The sequence below is a fragment of the Rhipicephalus sanguineus genome, chromosome 1 (genome assembly GCF_013339695.2).
Source record: "Rhipicephalus sanguineus isolate Rsan-2018 chromosome 1, BIME_Rsan_1.4, whole genome shotgun sequence".
In the NCBI taxonomy this organism is placed as follows: domain Eukaryota; kingdom Metazoa; phylum Arthropoda; class Arachnida; order Ixodida; family Ixodidae; genus Rhipicephalus; species Rhipicephalus sanguineus.
The window spans coordinates 290,704,589-290,725,927 of NC_051176.1; the positions used below are offsets into that span (position 1 = coordinate 290,704,589).

The 21,339-nt window shown below is 44.0% G+C and overlaps 1 protein-coding gene across 6 annotated transcripts in view; it reads right to left on the minus strand.

Moving 5' to 3' along the window:
• The window catches only part of LOC119379251 (uncharacterized), a 168,989-nt gene continuing 147,650 nt past the window's right edge, over positions 1-21,339 (minus strand). For 3 of the 6 annotated variants that reach the window (XM_037648499.2, XM_049411916.1, XM_037648498.2), the window contains 2 exons: positions 16,347-16,411; positions 1-233 (listed from right to left, as the gene is read on the minus strand). In XM_037648499.2, the coding sequence (XP_037504427.1) occupies positions 190-233; positions 16,347-16,411 (109 nt within the window). In that variant the 3' untranslated portion in view covers positions 1-189. Of the gene's footprint in view, positions 234-14,950; positions 15,033-16,346; positions 16,412-21,339 lie in introns of those variants that run through there. The other 3 variants (XR_007414842.1, XM_037648500.2, XM_049411917.1) reach the window with 3 other exon arrangements.

Genomic DNA, 21,339 nt, shown 5'->3' on the forward strand with positions numbered 1-21,339 from the left:
CAAGCTATCGTATTAAACTTTATTAAAATAATGAATGATTTTAAACTACAATCTAAAATTCTTGAAACACAGTTCCAGTCATATTTTCTGGCGCTCTAATAAAAACTTTTCCTGGAATATTGCACAATGATGGTGTCGCTGTGGTTCACTGCGAGTCTCTGAATGTGACCGACAGCTTTCAGGCTGGTTTCAGGCTGGTTTCAGGCACGAAAACTCGAGCCGATTCGAGCGACCTGCAGAGATTCAAAGACAAAGTTCTTTATTCACAGCAAATGAAGTTGTACTAGCCATTCATTATAGCATAAGCACAAAGGAAAAACAAACTATACCTGTATGAAAGGAAGCTCATTACTAACAAAAAGTGGTGCATATCGCCTTACTTAACACTAAGTACAAATCCACGTTCAACAAAGCTGAATACCATAAATGTCTGCAATATGTGTTATTTTATTTGACATTCAGTGAGCTACAAAGCGCTGTCATTTTCAGACTGGTCTCCCATCGTTAATTCGGCTTCAAGTGCAGCTTTTTCATGGCCCAATGGTGTGTGCAGGACATGGTTACCACACCCCTGGATGGTTGGTTTACGGGGTTCAAGAGCAGAGGGTAAACTCTATACATCCCATACATTCACATAATGCAAATATCATTTTCTTCACAATTCTGCGCTCTTAACTGTACCAGATTAATTAAAATCTGACTAATATTACTATTTAGGTGGATTTTTTACCACTGAGGCCTAAATTATGAGTTAACTTGCATATTTCAAAATTTGTAACACAGAAATTGAAGTGCAGAATAGGGATGGTAAAATCGATGAACGATTAATCGATTAATTGATTAAATGTCCACAATTAATCGATTAATCATAATCGACTTGTGCCTTTCGATTAATCGAATTAATCGATTACGGCATCCCCCACTCTTGCCCCCAACCTCGCCCCTTGGCCGGAGCGCATGACTGCGAGGCGCGCTATCCTGAGACGCAGACCCTGAACGCTATCCTTAGACGCAGGAAGTTGCAAAGCCGAATACAACTACTTTTTCTGGTTTTATTTGGGACGCCGTCGATCGCGCACTTCTACGCAATTGCGTTGCACTGGAGTACGATCCGATGAACTAAATGCCTTCTCAGTTCAAGACATACTATAGTAACCCTGTAGTCGATTGCCGCACCATTCCGAACCCACTTGAGACTTGGCACAGCATGCGAACTGGCCTAGATCATGTGTTTGACATTGCAATGGAGTATTTGCCAATTCCTGCAACGTCAGTAGCATCCGAGCGCCTTTTTTCGCATGCTGGATGTGTGGCGACCCAAAGGAGGTGTAGGTTGTCGCCCGAGCATCTCGGGCAACTGACATTTACTCGCTCAGTAGAAAAAAGCGTGCGGTTCGCAGCATGTGGATTCGCCAACTTTCACAAGAGAAGTTTATTCTTTTCTGTAAATTTCATACGTACCAGCGCATCGTCCTGTATTATTTTGTTCGTGTTTGTTTTTTGCCGCACTTTTTCACCGTGTTGCCGCATAAACACATGTCTGCTTACATTTGGTAAACGAGAAAGTTGCGATTGACACTACAGGTGACGAAAACTATAGTTTTCGTCACCTGTAGTGTCAATTGCAACTTTCTTTGTATTTTATTCAACCCTCAGATTTTACTCGTTTCTTGTGCAAGTGCGGCATTGTAATATGCGCTACTTATTTACTCACTGGTTCTTAGTGCCGTTCTGTTTTACTCTTTAGCAAATAAAATATTGTTTACCAATGAAACAGAGAGAGAAAATGTATTATAAGGCAGAGAGGGTGGCCTGAGCTAGTACGCCCCTGCCTGCTACTCTGCACCGGGGAAAACGCAACGGGGCAAAAAGAGTGATGAAGTACGATGATGGGGAGATGATTAGGTAATCCGTATATACATAATAAGGTACGTTTGCTAGCGTAAAGAGGACAACGACGCTAGTAACCATCTTTTATTTGCTGTATACCAACTAGCCCAACTGTCCGTCTTATAGGGTATATATACCATTTTCATAATTGTTGAGCTAACTTTCCTACGATGCAGTTAGCCCAATTAATGGCAGCTAGTCACTTCTTCAGAGAGTGTTCAAGCGTGGTTTGCTTGCGCTGGGACGCGGAAAGTGTAAGCTCGGCTCTCTTGACACGAACACGCATAATAGACAAACGCCAGCACGTGCAACTACAACCTCGTCTTCTCTTGAAGCACGAGAGTTGCTGCCATTAGTTGAGAGAAAACGTAGTGCAGGAATGCGCACTCGCGAATTGTGAAAAGGCCCTTATAGGCCCTTTATGTAATCCGCAACTTTACGCGTCGGTTTACCGAACGTCTAGCATCCAGTGCATTACTATTGAAGAAGTGACCTCATAGCACTTAGTAATACTGAATACGGTCGCATATTTAGGGAGAAATACAGCTTTCAGCTAGAGGCCCCCCCGTCTTCTGCTGTGACAAGAAAGGATAGTCGCGCAATTTATGTTGTAATGTCTGGTACACTAGATAGCGCTCACAGTTCAGGATGTACACACAATTGAAAAGGTGTGAGTGACGCCGTGTTACGGCAAAGATCAGGTGAAACCTGTGGAGTATACTGGCGCAGCTGCTGTTTTTTCTAGCCGGGAGGCAGAAACTCATGTCACTATTTCCCGCAGTATTAATTAGAACTAACAGACAATAATGCCAAGGAAAGTATAGAGGATGTTATTTGTAATAATTGGGATATCAATGTGAAGAAAGTAAAGTGGACGAAAAGATCACTTGCCGCCGGCAGGGACCGAACTTGCGACTTTCGAATAACGCGCCCGAAGCTCTACCACTGAGCTACGGCGGCGGTCATACCCCGTCCACTTCATAGGGTACACATGTGCATTTAAACCTAGGAGTGTTAGTCAGCGCCGATCACAGCCATGGCGGCGAGTGTGGAACACTTTTTTTGCCTTTTGGCGTCACGTAGCAAGTGACCTTTTTTTACGAGCTGGCAGCTGACCAATAATCCCTCGCATACTACCTGAAGGCACCAAGTCTGCCAGAACGAGACCCTCGCTATGAATGAGGGAAAGAAGGTGACTTTTAAGGGCTCGTTTTTCTTTGTCATACACCCTTAACCTCCCCTATACTTTCCTTCGCATTATTGTCTGTTAGTTCTAATTAATATTGTGTCTAACAAAGAAAAACGAGCCCCTAAAAGTAATTCGAAGGTCGCAGGTTCGGTCCCTTCCGGCGACAAGTTATCTTTCCGTCCACTTCACTTTCATCAGATTTATATCCAAATTATTACAAATAACACCCCCTATACTTTTTCTTGGCAATATTGTCTCTTAGTTCTAATTAATATTGTGTCTAACAAAGAAAAACGAGCCCCTAAATGTCATCTTCTTTCCTTCTATTTCCCGCAGTTGCCTGTACGGATGGTCTGTTTGAGGCCAGTATATTTCTGTGTAATCTCTGCATAGGTGACCTCAAGAAAAAGATCGCGTCAGTCCGCAATTATAGTATTATGTAGGGCTTCCACAATATCTAATCGACAAACCGAGAAAAGATGACTTGCTTACTAGAGTGAGCGTCTTATTTAATTTCTCCTCGTCTCTCTTTTACCTTTCCCGGGATTTCCTCACCCTCCGCCACACTGCATGTTTCAACTGCGACTTTCCAACCAGTGTGGTCCCCGAACGTGCCTCCGGTTTCGATGAGCTCGAGTAGGCAGGCTTCGAGAAAATACGACCTGCTGCCGAATAGTCCAGGGACGATAGCCACAGATGCTTGAATCCGCGACATCAACCAACGACGACGGGCCCCTTGTGTCCAGTGTGCGAAAGTGTGAATTTTCGCACACTGCACACAAGGGGCCCGTCGTCGACACTTTCGAAAGTGGGAATTTTGGATCATCAGCGCGTCTAATGAAAAGATTTGGGCCCATATTAAACACGAACGATGCCTCTCAAACAAAGAGATATCGGTTTTAAAGCACCCATTAAAAATGTCGATGAATCGATTAAAAGATTCCATTGAAAGCAATTAATCGATTAAAGGCTAAATCGATTGTATCGAGTGTATCGCGGGTGCTTGAAAAATGCGAGTCGGTTTGGTAATGTTGGGTGTGCACCTCGAACTGCCGTAGTGCTTTCATCGCTCTGCCAACCATGGACGCAAACCTGCGTGCGCGTTTGAAACGAATGACAGCTGAGATGGGTTTCGACCCACACTCCAATACACCGCTTCGTCGCACTGCTTGCGCTTGAATCGTATTCAGCGCGGCAAAGCTGCGTGCACCCTTCTCCCAGTGGCGATACTTCAATGCTGTTTGCTCTTCGAATGCGGGCGCACAGCGAGTGCGGGCTGACAACAGAGAACTAAAGACTAGAAGAAAGGATCGTGGGGCATCGGGCCGGTGCAGACCCATCCCCCGGCTGTCTGCAGCTACCGTGAAAATGCGAGTCTGCTTGGTTGCTGTGTCGCGGTTTCTCGGGAACGTGAGACTACGGGGAGGATACGCCGAGGTACGGCTCGATGACATACTGAACAGACAGCGAACGGGACTCTCGCCATAAAGCGAACACAGGTATTCTAAACTAGCCGGCGCCAGCATTGTTATCGGAGAAATGCTGCACCGCTGCCTCGGTCGGTCGTGAGAACGTGCCGACGATGCAGTTTCCAGGTGACGAGGCAACACTCGAACGGCTGCCACTGTCAACGGCAATCGGCGATGGTTAAAAACACAGAAATATTCACGATTTCGGCACTGCGCATGGTGAAGAAAACGCAACCACGCAACTACGAGCAGACGAGCTGTCGGTGAGACCGGAAGTGCTAATATTAATGTTTGTTCGGTGTTTTAATGGCATAACACAATATAAACATACATATTATCTACTTATTGAACTCAAAATTAACAACGAAGGTAATAATGAGGGTGTTATCGTGATTATAACATCAGCCAATGGTGGAACTGCCGACAATCGCGTCATATATTGCAGACTAATACATCATTTGTCGAGAGAAGAGGGAGCGATTTTCAGCTGACTGAGAATTTATTGTAAATTCCAGGCCGCTCGCTTCGCTATAATATTTGGCTCGCGTGTTCTCGGGAGCCTCGACTACCGATTGGCAGCGCTTTTTGACCCTGCTCAAAAAGTGTTGTAGGGCCCCTTTAATGGATTCAGTCTCAGAACTTTAAGGACAAAGGTTGTATTTTATTTAGTAGCCATGAGCTTGGTAATCGTTGCCAAAGCCATTTTTTCACTTTTAAACCTGCCATCTTGCTTGCCTTGCTTCTTTTGTGAGCTGTCATGCAGCTCGATCTGCAATGTAGCGTCGATTGTGGCCAACTTCTTTCAGCAAATTGACTGTGCTTTGGCGAGGCTTCAATCCTAATGACTTTCAAATTTTGGCACATGAGATACTGTTATCATCAAACGAAAAACAGCATCCAATGTCACAATCCTTGAAGGGACCCTGAAACGATTTTGACGATTTTGTACCAACACATTGGGCCGGTAGAGCAAGTCCTAAGGATCATTTACAGACTTAAGCTCTGTGCATAAACTAATTTATTACAAGGCTTTAAAGCTGCGAATCGCCACTGATCACAGCGGCTCAGCCAAGCGCGTTTTCAAACCGCCCACTACCAATGCGCGTCGTATTGGAAGCGCAACATCACACAGGCGGCTGATCTGATTGGATATGTCCAGTACATGTCACTGAACCTCCTGTCGGCAGCGAGCGTTGTCTGCCTGTGTTACAATGTATTCCGTGTTGACGCGAGCTGAGAGACTGTGTTTATCTCGAGGTTTCTTTTCTTGGACACAATTAATTGCCCCTGCCGTGTTATGTACCACATACCTAGCAATTGGTGGCTTGTAAAGCTGCGACATCGTGCAATGTTTGTGAGGCATCTGACGAGCAGAATCCCTTCAGCTCGTCGCTGCAATGAGCGTCACGCTCTCGCTAATTGTTCAACGCCACGATCCACGTGTCTGCGGCTGTACTTTCACCCCTGAAGACACAACCACATTGCCAGAGTTTACGTTTATCGGTGATCGTTCTCGAATTCTTTTTGTTAGTCCGCATGCTTTTGCAGGTTGTCGCCTAGAGGAGAATAAAATAAGATCGGCTGGTAGTGTGGCGGCACCTGTGGGAGAAGATATCAACCATTCCGCGAGCTTCTTGGTTGCCATACGGCGTGCTGCCGGGCACATTGGGCCTCCAAGACGCGCAACCTGTAGGCGCGCAATATCGGAGGCCATGACTGGGCGAAGCTCAAACCGTGGAGTGCGCTCATGAGAGCGCTGCAATCGCCGGCGATGCCAGTATGTCTGTGAGTTGAGGGTGCAAGGCAGTGGTGAGTAGGAGCATATAGATATAACTGTCCGTAGCGGCCTTGGTACACGGTGCGTCACATAATTTCTGGTGCAAATGATTTGGGGATGCTCTTGCCTAAACGCTAACAAAACTTCAAAAAACCGTTTCAGGGTCCCTTTAACCCCTTCAGGGTTTTCGCCGTACATGTACGGCAGAAGCTTCCTGGTACCAAAGGGTTTTCGTCGTACATGTACGGCATAGCGTTTATTTTTAAAACGCGCGCCTTTTTCGATCATTTCTCTTGTTTGGCCTGTGCTTCAACACTTCGGGAATATGTGGAATTTTTTTCATGCGCCGATGTCTCTCCATTGTATTTTTTTTTCGCTTCCCAAAACGGCGCGCCGCCTATCGCTTGCCCATCCGAGCGCGTTCGCGGTGCAGCTGGTTTAAAGTGCGCGCCTTTTTCGATGATTTCTCTTGCTTGGCATGTGCTGCCACGCTTCGGGAATACGTGGAATTTTTTTCATGCGCCGATGTCTCTCCGTTGTTGCTTTTTTTATGCTTCGCAAAATGGTGCGCCGCGCGCCGGCTATCGCTTGCGCAACCGAGAGCGCCCGCGGCGCAGTTTGGTTTCAAACGCGCGCCTTCTCCCTTTTCTCTTGCTTGGAATGTGCTGCCACGCTTCGGGAATTCGTGTAATTTTTTTATTGCGCCAATGTCTCTCCGTCTTTTTTTGTTTTCTTTCCAAAGAGGCGCGGCGGCTTGTAGTCTCGCATCAGAACGCGCGCACGCGGTCCGGCTCGTTTCGGTTTCGTCCTTCGAGTGGTTTTCGCTTCTTGCGCCCGCAGAGCGGATGGCTGTTTGGTTTCTAATCTCTCAAAGGGTGACCGCTTGTTACTCTCTCATTTATTGCACCCCGGCGCGCGATTACATCTGTTTCCGCGCGGCGCTAAATTACACAAACGACGCCGCCGTGATTGCGTTTCCTGTTTTGGGTTCTCGGAAAAACTAACTACGTCTTGTTGGCGATAAGACGAAGTATTACTGTAGCTTTTTCACTCGTTTTGCTTTCCGGACGGGCGCAGAACCATAGAGTTTTCTTCCGTGCACTCACTAACGCAGTTCGCTCACGCTATGGAAGCGCGCGTCGGTTGCGCTGCTGCCGGTGAGTCGAGCAGCGATTCTTCCGATGCGGACTATTCCCCAATTGCCGATCAGAATCTGATTCATTGGATTTCAGTTCGTCAGACGAGGAGTTTTGACGAGTTCAGACTCCGATGACGATCAAGGAGCGACATCTGAAACGCGTGCGCGGGGAGCCATGCTTCAACGACTATCACACGCAGAAAAGTTTTTAGTGTTTGAGCACGAGCGTTTTTAACCGGAAACGTAGTCTGGTACGCTTATTTTTGTATGTTTGTGAGCTATGTTTAATACAATGCATAATTTTTATTCATAAAAAACTGTGAAGCTTCTTTTTTTTTAGGATTCTGCTTGATTTTACTACGAATAAACCATATGTATGTAGCAACAAAACTGATTTTTTTGTCACTTTACGGTCACGAAAAAAAATTTTAGACAATTTTTTTCTTAAATAGAATCGTCTGAAGAATTTATTTCAGCAATAAAAAAATTACACATTTTTGGACTGGATTTCGCGAAAAAATTCGACCCTCAAAGGGTTAAAGAAATAAATTCCACTAACCATCACAACGACCTTCACACTCTGTGTAATACAGTTGATCCCGGATATATCGAACTCGGATATATCGAATTATTGGCTATATCGAACAGTTGAGAAATCCCCTGCAAAAATCCCCTGAGAAATTCCCTGAAATTTCCCATGCAAAAGTATGGGGCTGGTGCGCACATATATCGAACTCCCACACAGCTAAACATCCGCTATATCGAACGCTGTGCCGCGCCAAAGCCCAGAAAGTGCGTTTTTCCTAACAAATATTGATCATTTTTCGGCCGCGTTCTAACAAGTTCCGATCCCTCGTCGCGCGCAGGTGATGAAAAGGCGGTGTTATTCCAATGAGTTGATCTAGTTCATTGCGCAGCGCTTGTCAGTGCACCGGTATATTTGATGCCCGATCCACAGGTTTTAACGTGCGGGCATAGTGTTTTTCAAAGAGGCTGATTGCCGAGGATACCAAAATGAGAATGCGAGGTGACCCGGCAGCCTCGTTAATGTTTGCATTCCCTTCCTTCCTTGTTCGCGCACGATGGCATGCGGGCCTGAAAAGCATGGCCTTCGAGATGCGCAACCTCGTGACATATTTTTGGTGTTTTCTGTTTTAAAACACATCTCAGAGGCTACACTTTTATTTCGCATTCCTGCAAAAAGCAGCTGCTGCCTTCTACAAAGCCACAGGTGTCATCGCTATCGCCAGCATGTCGACGGTGGAGAAATGTTTGTTCGTGCAGTGTTGTCTCTTGCGGCATGAGGACTTCTGTACTTCTCGTTTCATTCTTGATAAATCGTCATTCGGGAGTCGAACTAAACATAGTCCCGCTCGTAGCGATAAAAATGACGATCGGTGCTTGGAACGATGTCAAGTAAAGCACAGCCGTGCACTGTTTCCTTGCAGGCCTTGGTGCCAGGTAACGATTTTGGGTGTGTCATGACTGCTGACTACAGCATACGGTGCATCTGTGAATTTTGCGACTTATTATGTTTCCGGGTGCCATATCGGACGGGAGCACAGTGAGCGACTTCATCAGTGCAGGTAACGATGTAGCTGTTTCTGACTGCATCGATGCCGAGATCATAGCTCACGTTGCCGGTGCTGCGGAAATGGACCGTGAGGTTTGAAGATACCAATGCCGCCGCTGCCACCGCTAAACCCTTTACCGCACTATAGAGCTTGCATCGGCGTTCGGCGTCGATCACCGCTGTTGTGGCCGAAGGTGCTGAATTTGCATATTTGGAAGGTTTCAGTGACATTTACGATGACTTGATGAATTCATGGTGCACAAGAGGCAAGAGAAGTCTGCGGATTATTTTCATGCGAAATAAAGTGAGGTGACTTGCAAAATTAGAAGTTGTCGACTTGTTCTTTAGCACATGTGAGCGAATCGCCGTATTTGCGCTTTTTACGATTTCTGAAAACTGTGTCGAGGCCTGCAGTGCTTTAATTTAAGCCTTAAATACGCATATTTAGTATTTCGAATTCTCGATATATCGAACTATTTCGCAGTCCCCTTCGAGTTCGATATATCCGGGAACGACTGTATACATGAATGGTGTAAAAATGGGGAATGTCACTTAACGCAAGCAAATGTGTCTGCCATCCAGTAACTCTAAAAAAAAAATCCATTACCGTATACTTACACATTAGTGTCTTTAAGGGGAGATGCGGGTCGAAAAACGCGAGTTTTCTAAAAAATTATCGATTTTTTGTTTTCACCTGTTTTGTTAAGGTTAGTACCTCTACTGTTCTGAAAAAAAAAATCAATGCCGAGACTCAACTGGAAACGCTTTAAAATTGCGTCTAAAGAGCACAAGGTGGCTGTCAAAAGGCCGAAAGTGTGTGATCTTCGAGCACCTTGCCGCCGATAATGCGCCGCCGCTCGCCATTGTCGACCGCATGAGGCGAAGAGCCGAGCCTCACTGTTCAAATAATGACGGTTTCCCGCGCTGCTGCAGCGCAAGAAATAATAAAGAGACGCACGCTTTTGCCGCCTTTTTCGAGCGCCGCGACTGGCTTTAAATCACGTGGTACGGATCGGGAGCCGCCACTGGCCGCTGCGCGCCTGTGTGTGCTGTGAAGCCTACTTGCAGGATCCGTGTCTCGTTGAGCAGCGCAGCTGAACAACGCTTTTCTCGAGTGCTTATCCGTTATGGATGAAGAAAGCCGTAGGAAGCGCGGTCACCGGCCTGTGAAGTTTCACGCGGCGCACAAATTTCGAGGACGCCGGCGCAAATCAAAGCCGAACACTCAAACCACGAAAAGAGCGTCTGCTGCCACAAGGCGTAGTGGCAGTGACGCCGATGCGTCCGACGAGTTTGCCGCGGCATTCGAATATGTGAGTGCCTCCCAGAAAAAGATCGGACTCTTCGAAGACGAAGAAAAATCACAGGACGACGAGTCTTCGTTGATTGCTGAAATGAGAGCACTGAACATGTTGGTTTAATCGAGGGCACTCCAGTTTTGAACGTGTTCTGGAAGAGCTTGGCGTGCTCCCGCCTCATGATCTGGTTGCTCTTGGCACATCACGGGACAGCACACGCCAGAAAAAAATGTCTCAAAAACTAACAGGAGAAGCAAGGGCTCGTCGGCGTGCGCTGAAGAAAAAATGTCTTGTCGAGGAGTCAGCTCGAAAGAGCTGTGAGGGCCAAACCTATGGTGCTGGCGCATTTTAATGGCAGTGGCCACTACAAGGAGGATTGCTCTTTCTTGTGTACAAATTTAGTCGCATTCAATGACATCTTTGATAAATAAACATGCAATTTTGACTTTAAAACTCGTTTTTCTCAAAACGCAAATTTTTCCATTTTTGTCAATGTGCCCCTCCTTTTTCGGGTACTTCTGGTGCTCAGATCTGCATGAAATTTTTCCCAAATTTTTTCCAAAGTACGTTAAATGCAATTATCTTGTTTAAGTTTCAATATTCTTATTATATAATAAAAAAAGTTATGTAAACTTTTACTAGGGTAGGAGAAATATGAACTTCCCACGTTAAAATTTTTCACGTCTAGTACATATTTTGTATGGACTTCCTAATTAGTTATTTGCATTCCACACTTTATTTGAAACATTATGAACTATCAATTGTAAAAAAATATTGGAGTTTAGGCCTGAAAAGAGGGGGGGCAAAAGGCTTAAGTTTTTCACTTTGTCATGTTGCATAACTAAAAGTATGCAACTTGCAAGAAAACTAATTATATATTTGAAATCAGCATAAAAAGTTCTATAAGCAGCTCAAGTTTCATTGCTCTAGGGTGAATATTAAAGAAAAAGTGTCTTCGAGTAGCATCTCCCCTTAACATTTTAACAAGTAAGTTGCTACAAATATCTCGGCATAAACTCAGTTCCAACTTATCTTGGAATCTCCATATTGATAATGTTTGTTCATCTGCCTTGCACAAGCTTTGTCTCCTTAAACATAACCTTAAAACTGCTCCTACTAATGTTAAACTCCTCTGCTACATTGCCCTTGTGTGACCAAGACTAGAGTACGCATGCATAATGAGACCTTTACACTAAGCATAACATTTATACTCTTGAACATAATCGAAGGAAGCCTGTTAGATTTATATTTAAGAAATTTTCGACGTTAGACTCACACTCTCATTTAATGCAAGCCAATGACATTCCCCTATTACAGGCACAAAGGCAAACATCTAGATGAGAATTTCTTAACTTTTAAATAACAAACTAGCCTTAGATACATCCCTGTTGTGGACACCAACTAGAACCACCACCAGACAACACAAACAAAACGCCCGAACCCCATATTTTGCTCGCACTGAGCTATTTAAGTTTTCTTATTTCTCGAGAACCATTCACGAATGGAACTGCCTTACCAAAACAAGTGATCAGACTGCATAATAATGTTCTTCAGCCTTTATTACTGTTGTTTGGTCATAGCTACTTCTTTTGCATTTGTATTGACCACCCTGCTCGGACCATGAGTCCACAGTATTGAATGAATGAATGAATGAATGAATAAATAAATAAATATTTATATAAAATAAAATGAGCTAAAAAATCTCGGTGGCTAAAGTTTTGCTCAGTATCCCTTTAATGTTGCAAAAAAACTCGGGCTATACACAAGAAAACCTGGGCCATGGGGCACTGCTGCAGAGTGCTAAAAAATGTCCCCCTTCTGTTGGCGGTTTGATTACATTACGGCTGCATGCGTGGTGTCTCGTTGCACGTTGCACCTGTGGTTTTTGGCAGCATATGTGCCACCTCTCCCTCTCTTTTCGTTCCCCATGCTTTCACACTTGCGCACTCTCTCTCAAGCCACTCGTGTTAGCTCGGGCTGCTGCGTGTTCCGTCCCCCCATGCTGTGCTGAATAGTAGCGCGCGTGCTGTCCCTTGTTGCTCGTGGCGCTAGTGCTGTGTGTGTGTGTACTCTCCTCACACTGCATTGTCTGCTGCGCTGTATTTTACTGCAGCTCCTGGGCTCAATGGTTCTGTGTACATTGTACACACTAATTTATCAAGGGACTGCCCAATGAAGAAAACCCACTTTGTGGTGGTAATACGCAGAAAGATAATAAAATCTTGAGAAAATCTACTGTGCCTGCTTTAAAAGGCATCATATAAAATGACACCAAGTTTTTGTCGCACATCAGTAACGAGACCTGCATTATCTAGCTGAACGTATACACCACATAAACGTGAAAGAAGCCACGGCGCTTAGAGATGTTTGTGTGTGTCTGAGAGAAATAAGAGTTCACTTGTAAAACAGCTAGCAGAGACTAATTCAATTTATGCCAGTCCAATGTGGGCGGGCTCTCTAGTCTCCCGGTTTCTGGAAAAAGAGATGAGTTAAAAGAAAAGAAAAAAAAAAACCTGACTACTGTTTCTTTCCGATGTCCATTCAAGGCAATATAAACCACCGTGCTTATAGTAGCTGGAAAAAGTCCAGAGATCAGTATGCTGCTTCTTTTCTACACAAAGCATGCAACTAACAACTTTCCTAGCGTGACGAGTGCATTCATTTTTGGTACGTTAGTCTGTATGCAAACTAAGCAAATAACTTTCTTGTGCTGCTGTGCCTCAAACACGCGTGCAATGTTTTGAACAACCACTCAGAACTTTTGTACACAGTAGTCCATGTCTGGCAAGTACGCATCACAGAAATTTCAGTTGTGTGAATATAGCATCGTTAGGCATGTGAAAAATATAACATTAAGCAATGCAACCTTCCCGTCTTGTGCACTTAAAATTTTTTAAAAGTATCATTTAGTACAGGGGTCTGAAACGCGGCCCACAAGCCTCTCGCTTGCGGCCCGCTGTCTTCACCCCACATTTTTAAAAAAATTTTCTTAATGAGTATGTTCGTGAGCTACACAGGCATGACTGGTCTAAAGCATTGTTTTCATGAGGAACCTTATGTGGTTTGAAACATAACCATGAAACAAAAACTATATTTCAGATTCGGCGTCTAGATTTTAGTCAATTTGGAGATCAGTATAGACATGTTGGAATCCTGGCACCAAATCTCCTTCAGAAATGATCCGCATATGAGATATGGGAAATGTTTTCTTTCAAATTTCTTTCAAATCGCAACGTTTGCTGACAATTTGTACAAACTCCTCCATCGAAATACAGTTGCCGTGCCCAGGTTTGAATTCGCGTTTTTTGGGTCAGCGGCCAAGCACCAGAGCCACTAGACCACCGTGGCATCTGGCCCCTTAACAGGATTTTAGAAGATAAGCTAAACCCAAAAACTCCTGGAAACTCGCTAAAAATGCCAGGGCTCTATAATGGACCTTTAGAAATGCACTTTGAAGCACTAAAACCATTCTAACTCAAAGCCAGGCTCTCTAATTATCTAATGAACAGCAGGCATCTTTTTTGGGTAATTATCACCACTTAGCAGAATTGGATAGCAGAGCCAACAACATAAGTTCATCCTTGACCTGCAGGGGGTCTTGTAATTACCAAAAACGAAATGTAATATTTCTGTGGCTCAATCACTAATGATATGCTTATTTTCTTGAACATGGCAGGGAGTGACAGTCGCACCTTTTTTTTTGCCCCAAAATGCAGACGTTACTCCATAAAAAAGTCCATCAAAAATCACATTTTCAAAAATGCAATAAAACATAAATCAATTCTAAAAGGGGCAATCCTTGGACTAACCAATAGGTAGCATTAGGTGCTAGAAAAATGTATTTAACATCTTGAAATTGGTGATTGATAACAATTATTATCAGTGAACAATCTAATTGTCGTAACAGTTGAAGTTTGCGCTCGTCCAGTTAACACTGTGCCCTGTGTACTTTGCAACGTGTTCCTACCGTAAGCGCATCACCAAGCCAACATGAACCAACTAGGCCCTTTCGTCGCATAACTAATAGTCGTGGTAACAAAAAGAGTTCCTAGATAATCAACAAGCTAAAAAATGGTAATGTGAGCGCTTCTCCAATACCGATAGCTAGTGACTCGCAGGATCTCAAGCGCAGTTATACAGGACTCTAAAATATGTAAGCATCAGGAACAACAGACAAGAAAATGGCTGCAGTTTTCTTACATTTTTGGAATGTCTACTTCTGCAATGCGAAATGCAGTTCTAATTGTGCTTTTTTCATGTTACACACTAAGAAATACAGCCACTGACTCGTTAATTAAAACCGTGCAAATAATTGAGGTTGAAACTCATTATGAGAAGTCATTTGATGATTATTTGGAAAGGCGTTGCAGGGCCCCCTTTATATAACAAAGTGCCAATTTTACCAACTTGTTTATATTGAGGTTTAACTGTAATAGGACAGTGCACAACACTCATGATATAGCTGACATATGTTCTTTTAATGATTATGAGAATAGAGACAATATGTAGACCAATCCATTAGCAACGATAAAGACCAATTTCTAGCGTAAATACTACAAAGCACTCCGAGGAGTTTCTCAATGCACAGTTATTACTGTTTAGGCAAATGTACTCACAGCACTTCTGCAAATATATTACTTTGGTTATTTTTGCACTTTGAAATCCTTCAGTTATGCCACAGCAAAACAATGTGGATAGCTGCAATAAAAAATTTGAATTGATTTTCTCATAAAATTTCTTTCAATTTGAATATTAATCAGAAGTAACAGACAATAATATAGGGGGTGTTATTTGTAGCAATTAGGATATAAATGTGAAGAAAGTAAAGTGGACAAAAAGATAACTTGCCGCCGGCAGGGACCGAACCTGCGACCTTCGAATAACGCGTCCAATGCTCTACCACTGAGCTACGGCGGCGGTCATCCTTTCGTCCACTTTATGGGGTATATATGCGCATTTAAAGGGACACTAAAGGCAAATATTAAGTCAACGTTGATTGTTGAAATAGCGGTCCAGAAACCTTGTAGTGCTACTTTTATGCCAAGGAAGTGCTTACTTTGAAATAAGTCGCGTTTTAGTGGTCCGCATCGCGTTAGCGCACTTCAAATCACCCGCCTGAAATCCGACTTTCATACGTCACTGCTGCCGTGCCCAACATTGGCCGCCTTTACTGCGCGGCCGCCGACGCTAGTAGCAGCAGAGCGAAAGTAGCGGGACCCACAGCAGCAACAACAGCCATCGAAGCTTGCCACAATCGCCGCAATGGATGTGGATGGAGAACTTGACAATGAGACATTGGCTCGCGACGCTGGGCTCCAATTCAGCGACTTGAGCCCCGATGAACGCGGTATTGCTGCTGAGGGCTCGTAGTGCCGGCGTCGTTGCATGCGGTATTTTGACGAACTTTCTGTCAGAGCGACTTTCACGAGCGCGCAAAACACACGCGGCAGCACGTAATCCCGAAACTACCACTGAGACGCGACAGCGTGAGCGAAGCAGGGCGCCGGGCGAAGCGCAGTTCGGCAAAAACGGGACCTTTGAACCACGCGTGCCGTTGTCCATGGCAACGCCACAGAGGTTCTGTTTTCCATGAATCAAACGGAAACAAACAAACAGCATTTTATTACGTCTTTTGATGCACGGAAGGTTCTTTTTTTATTGCTGCTAGTTTGATTAATAGTGATTGATTGTAGGCAGACTCTCATACGTCATCGGGATCACTTCGAAAATGTCCCACTCGTGGCGCTCATCATGTGACACATTTAGCTTAATTTCTCGGTAAGTAGGGCACTGCTGTTGATAATATTGCCGTTTTAGAAGTTGTCATACATTGAGCTTTCACTCTGACATAAATTGTTATTTGCCTTTAGTGTCCCTTTAAACCTAGGAGTGTTAGTCAGCGCCAATCGCAGCCAATTTGAATATCATACACATTTTTGAGATAATTCAAACTGATCTGCATGAACTCGGTAGAAGAGAAGAGAGTTTATAGCTGCCATAACCACAACTTGCCTTCAAGGGTCAATGCCGACTGCAAACACTGGCACAGCTTCGTCGCACTGTACGGCTTAGTCAAACTGCAAAGACAAAATCTACTGTCACAAAACATATGCATTCTGCACAGGGTGCCCCACAAACTGGCACTTTACAGAATTTCACTGAGATCAAGCAGACTTTTTACGTGATGATTTTTGTGCTCTTTCCTAAGCAACATGCTTCCAATTTTCATTAACAATGTCTACTTCTTCTGTTAAGATTACACTGCCTTTCATGTAATTTTTTCTGTGCAGGAAAGGAAGCCCATAAGACAGTGCAACAAAGTGTCATGATGTCCTCCCGCAAGCTGTTTCGCGGGATGTGCGGGAAATATCAAAATATCGCGTGTGAGTCATGTATTTCATAAAAATGTCCTTACTGGATTGAAACGACTGATAACTCGTATTTGAATGATCGAGATCAAAAGGCATATTGTAGAGCAATAATTATGTGAGATATTTGTGTTAAAAACATTGACACCATGATCGAAAAAGCTTATTTTACACTAACGGACTCATGAGTTGACTCACTCAGACTCTGATAGAGCCGCGAGTCTGGGCGAGTCTGGCTGAGTAATACTTTGGCGAGCCTGAGTCGGAAAGAGTCTGGTTAAGAAATATTTTGGTGGGTCTGAGTCCGAGTCAGCCCTAAGCAGAAAATACATTATTTGAGTGAGTCTGAGTGAGCTCCACTTTTTTTTGCCGACCAATGACTATAACACACATAAATGAACGTATTACGACATTATTTCTGCTGCAATATAATATCGAGTGCCTTGAAATAACATTGTATCGATTTGACACACCTACAGCCAGTTCTTCATAGGTGGCGCCTGAAAGGGTCAAGGGGAGATGCTACTTGAAAAAAAAAATTCTTTAATCTATAGCCTAGGACAATGAAATTCTTGCTGTTCACATAACTTTTTATGCTGATTTCAAATATGTAATCAGTTTTACAGTAAGGTGCATAGTTTGTTTTGTACCATGACAATGTGTAAAATGTAGCTCTTTTTGGACGCACTTTTTCTGTCACTAAACTTCTATATTTAAGAGCCATTAATAGTTCATATTGCTCCACATTAACTGTAGAATGCAGAAAACTTACTAGAAAGTGTGTATAAGGGATACTAACGAGCAAGAAAAATTATAATGAGAAGTCTTACAATGTTCAGGCTATGCTAATCGCTTACTTTAATTCGTAATAATTATATAAGTGATCCAAGTTTTAAAGGAGATAACTGCACTCTTCATATGTTAAGGAATATGTGGCAAAAAATTTCGTCCCGATCTGGCCATCAGAGATACCAAAAACATGATGTCAATACTCAAGAACTTGCCGAAAATTGCATCTTGAGAAAAAGGCATTTTGAAGGTAAAAATGAAAGCTAGTCTACATGGGAAAGATATGCTTTTTAAAATTATTTTTTCCATTGTGAGAGCTTGGAAATCATGGTTATTTTGAGCATGTGGCTTTGGTGAACACCTCATGCAAAATGCAATGGCCAGCAGCTAAGTGGCATTTTCCAGGGGACTCTAGACAATGAGCTTTTTTTACTTTTTAATCGGGCGCGAGGACATACCGTGGCGGCACCATGCGAAGGCATCCCTGTGACGTGCAAGAATGGATTGCTCCGCCAGCCTCCCACACAGCCAACAGCCGCTTTCGAGTCTTTTTTTTATTATTCTCTTTGCACTTCGCTTTGACGAAATCAGTAAAACACTGTGGCGGCTTCGTCTCTGACTGTATGAAATGCCAAATAACTGCTCCGAAAAAATGTTATGCCCCTCATAATGCCTCAGACAACGCCCTGAATGCCGACGACGTCTGCTATATACGGTCACCTACATGGAAGCCATGGGGGCCGAGCACGCTGCTTTTGCGAAAGTGAACTAACCATACTGTGTCGAAATGAAGCATCAAAGAGGCTTTAGCGCATGCTTGCGGCAAATGCACATATTTTTGCTCCAAAAAATGCGTGCAACCATGCAACTTCATTCATTGTAGGTGTGCATCTAAAAATGGGCTGCGGTTGACACAAGCATGCACATATTTACATTTCTGTTTAACACACATCTCTATGCATGATGACGCTAGCGGATTCTCACTTTTGTGGGAAGCGTAGGTCGGCAAACTCACTCAGGCTCGGATTGGGCCGTGAGTCTGAGCGAGTCCGGATGAGCAATATTTTAGTGAGCTTGAGTCTGAGTGAGTCCGACTGAAAAAAATTTGTGAGTTTGAGTATGACTGAGTCCAGTTGAGGAAAATATTGGCGAGTTTGAGTGAGCTTCACCTTTTATTGCCTACCTATGGTCATATCCACTCAATTTCAGCTTTAATATCAGCCTTATATCAGCTTATGTTTACACTGAAGTCTATTCAAACATATTTCAATGCACTAGCATTCATGCGCCACCATAGGCGGAGAGTTTTCATTTTCTCGGAGGGGGCAGGGCCCCATTTTGCTCTTCCACGTCTCTCTCACTCTCTCCGTGTCTGTCTGTGTGTGTGTGTGTGTGTGTGTGTGTGTGTGTGTGTGTGTGTGTGTGTGTGTGTGTGTGTATATGTATGTAGAGAGTGAGAGAGTGTCCGACTTCTAAATTAAGGAATTTAATATAACTTTAGTCTATTAGGTGCCGGCACCGCAATGTCATTATGAAGATCTCCGGTGGGAGACTCCAGATGTATTTTTCAGTCTACACAAAGTCGTCGATTAACCTCGTAACGCTTGGCTCAAGGCGAAAAATGGCGCATAGGCGGCTACTCGCCGATAACTTCGCATAAAATTGATTCCCACAATGCATGGGATCTGCCAAATTTTTTTATGGTCATGCTTTACTTTGTTAAAACATGCACAGGAGGGAGTGGGCTAAGTCTGGCACAGGAAGCTTTAATTATGCCAGTGGATTCAATTTAAGATGGCAAAATTTAATTCTCAGATGGTAGCAAATACCACTTTCTACCACTACACCTTGTGCGAAGCTGAGGTTACGAATTTTTCCGCCAAAAGGTTGTTTTCTGGACGACTATTTGAGTTGCTCTTCAGTGACTGAACCAGTAGTAAATCCCTTTGCTGATAAATAAAAAATGCGTACAATCTTTTTTTCTCTGCACTTTTATCAGCAGGCATGTCAAAGGGTACCCATTTGAGACAACCAAGAAATTACACTTTTTTTTTTATTGACGAGCAAATCTGTGCAAAAGCATTCCCTGACTCAAGATGCTTTGTATTCTCAGAAGCATTTTTGTTTTCTGAAAACCAGTCGCTACACGGTTCAAGCCTTCCTTTAACTTGAAGCAGTCGCTTCAGTTGTTTATCAAGACAACATATTCCACAAATACAAATCTGTTTGAAGAGCATTTTCCACTGAATGTTTGACTTGTCACTGGCCCATGATCCAAATATTAAGATGAAAGGAAGAAGCGGGCATAAACAGCCTTCTGTGAAATAGCTGCTAGACAGGACGGCCAACAGTCCGTTGTCAACGGACAGGGACCCAAGCCAAGCTCCTAAAAAATACCCTGGGCCGGTGCCGGGGGGGGGGGGGGGCTCCACCCCATGAAGCCGTCCGAGGGCGGTGGGGTAGCCCTCCGGCCCCAGAAGAGTCCGCCTATGTGCACTACCTTAATATTGATTGATTGGAGGCGTGAGTTGGGGAGGGGGGGTGCCATGACTTTCCCCGCAAACTCTTTCACGGGAAGTTCTTGATAAAAATATCTCGTATGAGTTTCGTATTTCATAACAATGTCCTTACTTGATTGAAACCCCTGAAAACTCGTATTTGAAGGTACAAGATCCAAAGGCGTATCATAGAGCACCGATTATGTTAGATATTGGCATTAAAGAGCATCGACACCATGATTGAAAAACTTAATTTCACACAAATGGACACGAGTCGACTCACTCAGACTTAAGTCAAGCCGTGAGCCTGGGTGAGTCCCTCTGAGTAATATGTTGGTGCGTTCGAGTCCGAGTGAGTCCGGTTGAGGAAAATTTTGGAGAGTCCGAGTCCAAGTGAGCCCTCAGAACAAATTATATTTCTTGAGTGAGTCAAGTGAGCTCCAATTTTTTTGCCGAGCTATGGTGGGAAGCAACCCAGCACGCTTAGAGCTGCATGCAGCCGCAATTTTTCTGATTTGATTTGAGGCAAACGCAAGAGAGCCATACGCACACGCATGCCTCATTCAGAGTTGTTGCTAGATAACATGCTACATGAGCACAAGTTTCTCTGCGGCATGATCTTAATATTTACCTGTTGCTCCTTATTGCGCAAATTTTCTACGGTTGTCACACGGTGCACTTTCAATCGCCATTGAGCCCCATAGTGAAGAAAATTTTCGATGATTGACTCAGTTATGCAGCTTCTACAGAGGGGCCAATCGCAATAGAAAAATATGGTCCCGATCGGGCTCGACTGCTATAGCAAATGCACCGTGCACCAGCCGGCCGTATTTGCGCACTTGAATGAACATGCTGCAAGGTGTGGCTAACTGCGGTCTAAATGGCAATCTTATGCTTCAGCGAAAATACCAGCATCCAACATTTACAGCTGCATTGATACGCAGTATGACACTTTGCTGCTGCTGTTAGAAGATAAATCTGCGTTTGAAGCTGGCTACGTTTTCGCCTGTAGAATAAAAGACAGAAGAACAAGTGACACTGGCTATGAGCTCATTCTACAGACAATCCATAAGCAAGGGACCCCATGGGCTGAAGTCGAGAGTCGGACAGAAACCCGTATGATCGGCAAAACACAAGAGGACAATTAAAATAGACAACCGGAGGGGAGGAGCAGACTGTGGGGGAAATTACGTCGGTCAGACAGGTAACTTTCAGTAAAGACTCGAGCAGCACGTATGATGAAGAAACAAGGTTTCATCAAACGCGCTGGCCGACCACGCAGAAGCAACTGACCACGAAATAGATGGGATTGGGCAAAAATAATGGAGAAAGAAAAGAACTGGACTTCTC